Source organism: Papilio xuthus, unplaced genomic scaffold (assembly GCF_000836235.2).
Source record: "Papilio xuthus unplaced genomic scaffold, Pxut_1.1 DF827680.1, whole genome shotgun sequence".
NCBI lineage: Eukaryota > Metazoa > Arthropoda > Insecta > Lepidoptera > Papilionidae > Papilio > Papilio xuthus.
The window spans coordinates 2,192,569-2,199,964 of NW_013530969.1; the positions used below are offsets into that span (position 1 = coordinate 2,192,569).

The 7,396-nt window shown below is 31.3% G+C and overlaps 2 protein-coding genes and 1 long non-coding RNA gene across 3 annotated transcripts; 1 reads left to right on the forward strand and 2 right to left on the reverse strand.

The window, feature by feature from the left end:
- Positions 1-6: 6 nt before the first annotated feature.
- Positions 7-1,025, reverse strand: LOC106117242 (uncharacterized). The gene is made up of 2 exons (XR_001227871.1): positions 938-1,025; positions 7-477 (listed from the first exon to the last, which is right to left on the reverse strand). It is a non-coding gene; the product is annotated as an uncharacterized LOC106117242 (long non-coding RNA).
- Positions 1,026-1,141: 116 nt separating this feature from the next.
- On the forward strand, positions 1,142-5,152 carry Uxs (UDP-xylose synthase). The gene is made up of 9 exons (XM_013311431.1): positions 1,142-1,359; positions 1,520-1,848; positions 2,159-2,338; positions 2,632-2,737; positions 3,160-3,273; positions 3,360-3,547; positions 3,826-3,958; positions 4,143-4,279; positions 4,700-5,152. The coding sequence occupies exons 1-9, from the start codon at positions 1,299-1,301 to the stop codon at positions 4,814-4,816; spliced, it is 1,365 nt and encodes a 454-aa protein (XP_013166885.1). The 5' UTR covers positions 1,142-1,298; the 3' UTR covers positions 4,817-5,152.
- Positions 5,153-5,247: 95 nt separating this feature from the next.
- beta3GalTII (beta-1,3-galactosyltransferase 6) lies at positions 5,248-6,978 on the reverse strand. Its single transcript, XM_013311436.1, has 3 exons — positions 6,253-6,978; positions 5,973-6,163; positions 5,248-5,761 (listed from the first exon to the last, which is right to left on the reverse strand). The coding sequence occupies exons 1-3, from the start codon at positions 6,880-6,882 to the stop codon at positions 5,482-5,484; spliced, it is 1,101 nt and encodes a 366-aa protein (XP_013166890.1). The 5' UTR covers positions 6,883-6,978; the 3' UTR covers positions 5,248-5,481.
- Positions 6,979-7,396: the final 418 nt, after the last annotated feature.

Sequence of the window (7,396 nt, forward strand, 5' to 3'; positions counted from 1 at the left end):
AGAAAGTGAATTAAATATATTTTATTTAATGCTTGAACAGTTTTAGTTATTACCCCGTCTTACGTGATTATAATTACATAATGTCATGCTTATTATATATTATTTACCTATTTTTTCAATTTCTAAAAACTGGAACCTTGCTCATCGACTACATTTGTTTATTTTATATGTAGTGTAATTTGGGGTATCATAAATAAGAAATTATTAGGAAGTGTACAATAGGTAAGTTGCCCGTAAATGCCTTTAAACGAGTAAATTAACTAACGTTCTTCGTGCCAGTAACTACATATTTCTAACATTTTTGTATATATTTGTCTTGCTTGGTTTGCGCTGATAGTACAATGGTGATAACGTCAAGCCAGACCTAGTAATGTAAAACATACACACGAAATTGTACTCATAGTTGCGCCACACGGACATATTCAGCACGAACTCAGATCAAAAGCCATCGTCACTTCACCAGGTGCGGTGGAGCCTCTGGAAAGTAAGGTGGATACCGTAAGTTTTCAAAGTTCTTATCTAATATTTAGTAATATTTAACATTAATTATAAAGTAAACTATGCTAAAATAAATTACATCTAAGCTAGGTGTCTAGGTGGGATAGGGATGTACCTTCACAGATAATATAGTAATATACCAGTACCACGTACTTTTCGCTCTTTAGGCTAGTGTATAATCTATCCTATAAGAATAATATTCTAAAGAGGAAAGATTTGATTGTTTGTTTGTTACCATCGAATAGACTCCGAAACTTCTTAACTCATTAGAAAAATTCTTTCACTTTTTCGAAGCTACACTATTCCCGGTGACATAGGCTATAATATTTATTATCAGATTTATTTGATAGCTGATGAAGTCGTGGGCAACTGCATGCACTTTAGGTTTAAGCATAAACTCGAATAGTAAATACTACTTGCGATAGTACCTAATACCTACCTTGTAAATCCTCTACAAACTGATAAAAATCAAAAGGCAAATATTAACAAACTATGTTATTTTTGTTTTGCATTACAGAAGTTTTGTGAATAGGCACCCATCTGTTTTTCCAACTGTCAACTGTCATTTTAATTGTCCGCCGGTCGGCCGGTCGATGTTTCGCAAATGACAATGACGTCAAATTGAAGTTGTGCTTCGATTCCAGTTTGTTTTGTATTATTTTTATTTGTAGTAAGATGTTTAAGCATTAATATTGTGTTAATAATTTTAAATGTAATGTTCGTGACTTTAAATCACCAGATCTATTAATATGTGTAGAGAAATGTAAATACAGTAAAATACAACTGTAACATTTTCAGAGATGATAAGGCAATCATTAAAATTTAGGAAGACTATAACCATCGTATGTGTTTTGTCTTTGCGTAAGTGAAACCTCATTTATTTCTTTGTAGCTTTTCAATTTAGTAAAGGTTTTAATCCTCTTTAGAAGGAAAAGTGCATTCTAGCAATTTAAAAAAAGTAGTACTTGTACATTTTTTTAATTTACCATAACATGTTTCAAAATTAACTGTTATTTTGCAGTGGCCTTTATTATCCTAATTCTTAAAAAAGATAAATACATTGACAATAGTGAACAAAAAACTCATCACCAAAGAATAGACGATGATTTCCAGGATGTAGCTTACAGAGAATTTGATGAAATACCAAAGAAGGATTCTTACATTCTTGGTGAGAAGAAACTAAAAATGGAAACGAAATATGTTGCTGATGAAAGCACAAAGAGAGAATTGCAAGAAGCTAAAGCTAAAATTGAACAGTTAGAAAAGAAAATAGCAATTTTGGAAGGAAGAATACCACAAAAATATCCAGATGTCCAATATTTGGGATATAAAGAAAGAAAACGAATATTGGTTAGTCAAATATTCATGTTTAAAAATACAATCAAAACTTTTATTCTAAAAACACTCGCTTTGGTTAGATTAGTGTCAGTATTAAATAAAAGTACTTATTTAAAAGGCACATCCTTATTTTAATAAGTGCCTATTACTTTTATCACTTACATTATCCTTTTTTTTCACATTACTAAAATAATATGCAGCATTGTTTTATGCTTTTGTTAATCTACATGAAGGTTGACAAATCATTTGATTATTTTATATGCCTTTTGTATAATGAATTGTAACCAACGACTGTTTTATTTTTGATACAAAAATGTCTCAGGTTACAGGAGGAGCTGGCTTTGTGGGTTCGCACCTTGTTGATGTTCTGATGATACAAGGACATGAAGTTATTGTTGTAGATAATTTTTTCACTGGACGTAAACGCAATGTGGAACATTGGTTTGGGCACCGTAATTTCGAAATGATACATCATGATATTGTAAATCCATTATATGTTGAGGTAGATATCATAATTGTTTTAATTCTTATCTATTACAGTCATGCTATAAAACAATAATTTATTGAGTGAAATAAACACTTAAAGTTAATGGAACTATGCACAAGATTGATATTTTTCTCTATAGCTATATAGCTGTCAAAGACTGCTTACTGTAAGCCTATTTCATATTCGATTTTGATAAAACTGTACAGTTTTGTTACATGTGTACATGTTTGTTATTTGTAATGACATTGAATTCAACAAAAACTATCCATGAAATAATCTTGAAACTTAAATTTTTTCCATATTTTCAGGCAGACGAAATTTATCATTTAGCAAGTCCTGCGAGCCCACCTCACTATATGCAGAATCCTGTAAAAACTATTAAGACAAATACATTGGGTACTATTAATATGTTGGGTAAGTGTACCCCTCCGTGTTCCTGCTGCTCTTTTGGTATTCTATTAGATAGGTATTATGTATATAGCTTATGCAATATGCATATACCAAAATTAAAAAATAACTATGTAACCATTTTGGAGATAACATCCATCCATCCAAACATTGACATTTATAATATTAGTTGATTTTTAAATCAGTCCTTAAGACAGTATTAACTTACTGCAATACAAAATTGTGTTGACTAACCATAGAAAATCTTACTAAGATTATAAATGTGAATGTTTGAATTTTCTGGAATAGCTCAGCGGATTTTGATGAAATTTGGCACTGATAGTATGGATAACAAATATGCTACTTATAAGGTTTTTTTTTTTAATTCCGCGAGGACGGAGTAACAGGCGATAGCTAGTATAGTTATAAATTTTAGTCATATTGTACAGGTCTGGCGAGACGCGTTGGAGCTAAAATTTTGATTGCCAGTACATCAGAGGTGTATGGAGATCCAATGGTGCACCCCCAACCAGAATCCTATTGGGGACATGTTAATCCAATTGGTTAGTAAATTTTCATATTGATTTCTAATTAGTCTTTTATATCCTTATATTTTTTCTTTATTTATTAAAATATTTTAAATTTGCAGGACCACGCGCATGTTACGATGAAGGCAAGAGAGTTGCTGAGACATTGGCCTACTCATATGCCAAACAAGAAAATGTGTCGGTGAGGGTAGCTAGAATCTTCAACACATATGGGCCACGGATGCATGTGTCAGATGGGCGGGTTGTGTCTAACTTCGTTATGCAAGCCTTGCAGAATCTTACCATTACAGTAAGTTTCAGTTTTATTTTTAATAACTATCATCTCAGGTACATCATTCGACTTCTGTTATTTTGAAGTTCTGGTTATTTAAAAGTCGCTAAAAACCTTACTAATATTATAAATGCGAAAGTTTACATAGATAGATGTTTGTTAGAAGGTATCTCCGGAACAGCTTAACGGAGCTTGATGAAATTTGGCACAGGTGCAGTATATAGTCTGGAAGAACATATAGGCCATTTATAAAGTTTTTTGATTCCCGCGGACGTCATAAAACATTTGTTTTCTAGGTGTATGGTAATGGCAAGCAAACGCGTTCATTCTGTTACGTGTCAGATCTAGTGGATGGTCTGTTGGCCTTGATGGAATCAACTTATTACCTGCCTGTTAATATTGGCAATCCTGTTGAACACACAATAGAAGGTATGCAAATAATAATTGTTTTATACATTTGTCTAATATTCATTACTTTCTTATTAAATGGAGAAAACTATTTTATGTTAAAGATATTATTTCATATTACTCTATATTTGAAGCTCTTCTTCTACTTCAAATTGGATGTATATTGTGTAAAAATAACAATATAATAATGTGTGAGTTTGTGTAGAGTTTGCAGTAATAATAAAGAATCTAGTCCCGGGCTGTCGCAGTACTGTGGCGACGGGGGCGGCCGTGGAGGACGACCCGCAACGCCGCCGTCCCGATATCACGCTTGCTAAAAAACACTTACAATGGTCACCTAAGGTACTTACTATATTTAACACCACAACGCCCTTAACCCAAAGGTAGGCAGAGATTATGAATTTCCATTTGGCAAACTCCTACCACACCTTATTCGTCTCTTCGACAGTCATACACAATTATGAAATATGTAAAAGGTATTTAAAAGACCAACCATTGGTTTCTGAGACAAAATCGCTGTATAAAACATATCGTCATCCCTATCATTTACTTTGACCAAACAGAGATAACAACATGTTAAACAGGGATTTTCCTCTCAGAAACCTACCAGAAACCCTGTGATACTAGAGATTCACCTCACTCAACTCACAATTATTCCATATAACTAGCTTATGTAGAAAGTGAAACTTACTTTTTTAATTTTTTGTGCTGTAAATTGTTAGTTGCAATGATGAAATATATAATAGTATTGTTTTGTTTCAGGTAACCTTACAGGAAGGCCTTCAGAGAACAATAGACTATTTCAAAGAGGAATTATCCCGTACAACATTTCACAACAATCAAACATACATAGATTATAAAGTTAAAACATCTCACTAAGGTATGTTTTGTTGGAATCCTCTACTTATGTGATATTAGGTGTATATAAGATTGGAAATACATTTACCATTGGTTCCTGAGAACAAAATCTCTCTGTAAAACATATCTCCATCCTTGTTGTTATCTTTGACAAGACAGAGATAAAAATATGTTATAAGTTTTTGATCTCAGGAACCGACAGTTAGTATGATAAAACTGTGTAATCATTAGAAATTGAAAATTATAAAAAGCATTAATCCTTTTGTTTACTTTCCTAAATTTGGGACTATTTCCATATTACGTCAATGGCAAATTTTGTAATAGAAAAATATCCTTATAGGTAGGTAATTGACAAAAGAATCATATATCTAAGTGACAAAAAATATAAATTAAGTTATTTTTTATTGCGTAAAGACTATAAGTATAAACCACTGTGTGTGTTATAGACTGCTTTTGGATCATGATTTTTTTTATATCTTTGTTATTATATTTCTATTAGCATGTGCTAATAGCATAGTGGTCTAAGCTTGCACATTTATTTCAGATTGTTTCCATGTTGAAATATAATTTAAAGAATTCTATTCTTGTGTTCATTGATTTGTGAAAATAAAGTATTAAAAAATTAATAAATCTTTTAATACAATAAATTACATCTTAGATAAGACTAGGAATAAATAATATTACTATTAATTTCTTTTACAACAACTACTGGGCAGTACATTCCAACTATAGAAATATGTTTTTCTATGAAGTTCTTCAGTATTGCAGAGCTTTTCTCCATTTGATTGTGCAAGAGATTTGTACATTTGGAACATATCACTTGTTGTTTGCTTGTGTCTTATGAGCATGTTGTCTTTGCAGCCTCGTGATTTCCATTCAGTGTCAAACCTGACATCATGAACTCTGTTTATTGCATTCAATGAAGCTGTCCAAACACCCATTGATACATCTTCGGCATTATAAGAACTGAAATATTTATGTTAAAACATTTTTTTATTCATCTAAGATTGTGGTGTATAAGTTGACAATATTATTCAAACATTAATATTACATTATAGTATTTATCTCTAAAGAAGTAAAAATTAAAAAAACAATGTTTGTTCTTAAACATCCACATTAAATATAAGTTAATGTAAGCATCATATAAGTCATAAAGCTTAATTATTTTTAAACAAACCTTAGAAAATCCATATTCTGGGCTATATAATCCACAATCCTGCGAGATATCACATAGCCACCACCAAGTGCATAAGGCAAGTAGTTGTCGCACAAGAACCAACCCTTTTCTTGCCACTTGCCAGTAAGGAACACTTCAGCATGACCGTTAAAATAACCCCAATATAACCCTTTGTATGTAGGCAGATGTTCCTAAAATATTTATTACTGGATTATTAATTCAATTAAGTCAATTATTTTATTAATAATTAATTTAGGTCTAAAGAATAGGTGAAACATACCTTAAATGTAACAAATTTGTTTAGTTTAGGTGCATTCATACTTGGTGCAAAAGCATCAAGATCTTTGACTATTAAATCAATTCTAACAAAGGAATCATCATCACATTTTATTACATATTTCATATCCTTTAAATTTTCACTTATCCAACTTAAGGCATTTAATAATTTTAGTGATAAATTTTTGTAACTATCCTCAACATTCTCAAGGATTAAAAAGTCTTTATAACGCTTCTGTTCATTTCCCAATTTATCTGCTTTTGTTCCACTTAAACCTAACGTACCCACAACAAACAACAATTTAACAACATTTTGTTGCGATTGTTTTGATATTCTAGTGTGGTTCCATTTGTTTATTATTTCACCATTTTCTACAAATATGTTATTAACAAAATTTCCCCACGTTGCCCTTATAGCATCGCGCTTAGGCTCATTGTTTGGACTACTAAGTATAATTACAACATATTGTGCTTTTGATAAAGACTGCACTCGAGTTTCTAATTCGTTTTTGCTTGATGTTTTAAATGCACATTCTATGCGAGTAAAATTTATTGTAAGACAACATCCTAAATAAAAAAAGAATACACTAGCCAGTATCATAGTCCTATATTTTCGGAGAAAGAGTCTTAACATTATTAACAATTCACATATTATTATTTTTTATTTATTAATCGCTCGCATAATTTATTCAGGCAGGACCAAATTCAATGAGACACGAATTAGTTATATCCTCTTTGACAGTTGTGTACTGAGATGACACATGACAATGACTGATAGGCATGGATGGACTCAACGAATCACATAATTGAATTAACCGTTAATCATTTAACTATTTTTTTTCCCGCCAATCTTTGCTTATTGAACGAATGTTTAACTAGTTTACAAAATCAACAAGTTTTTCGACTAGTTGAAATAATAAAAAAAAACTATTTCGGTTTACATGCTTCATCTAAAATAAACCATTCCAGTCCAGTTCTACTGTCCTTCCCTGCGAGCATCATGTAAACTAGGCGTTATTGATCAATTATAACAACTCAATTTTTACACACTATAATAAGCAATTAAAGTATTTTCGTTTTTTCGTTTCCTAATTTTCAAAATCATTTTACATTCCATTCCAATTTCTATAATATTCCAACCATAAACC

Excerpts from the sequence above, each read along its gene's own strand:
- Uxs (XM_013311431.1), top strand. The coding sequence starts at position 1,299 with ATGATAAGGCAATCATTAAAATTTAGGAAGACTATAACCATCGTATGT. Across the intron at positions 2,339-2,631 it reads TAAATCCATTATATGTTGAG|GCAGACGAAATTTATCATTT; the intron begins GTAGATATCATA and ends CCATATTTTCAG. Across the intron at positions 3,274-3,359 it reads GGGACATGTTAATCCAATTG|GACCACGCGCATGTTACGAT; the intron begins GTTAGTAAATTT and ends TTAAATTTGCAG.
- beta3GalTII (XM_013311436.1), bottom strand. The coding sequence starts at position 6,882 with ATGTTAAGACTCTTTCTCCGAAAATATAGGACTATGATACTGGCTAGT. Across the intron at positions 6,164-6,252 it reads ACAAATTTGTTACATTTAAG|GAACATCTGCCTACATACAA; the intron begins GTATGTTTCACC and ends TAAATATTTTAG. Across the intron at positions 5,762-5,972 it reads CAGAATATGGATTTTCTAAG|TTCTTATAATGCCGAAGATG; the intron begins GTTTGTTTAAAA and ends TAAATATTTCAG.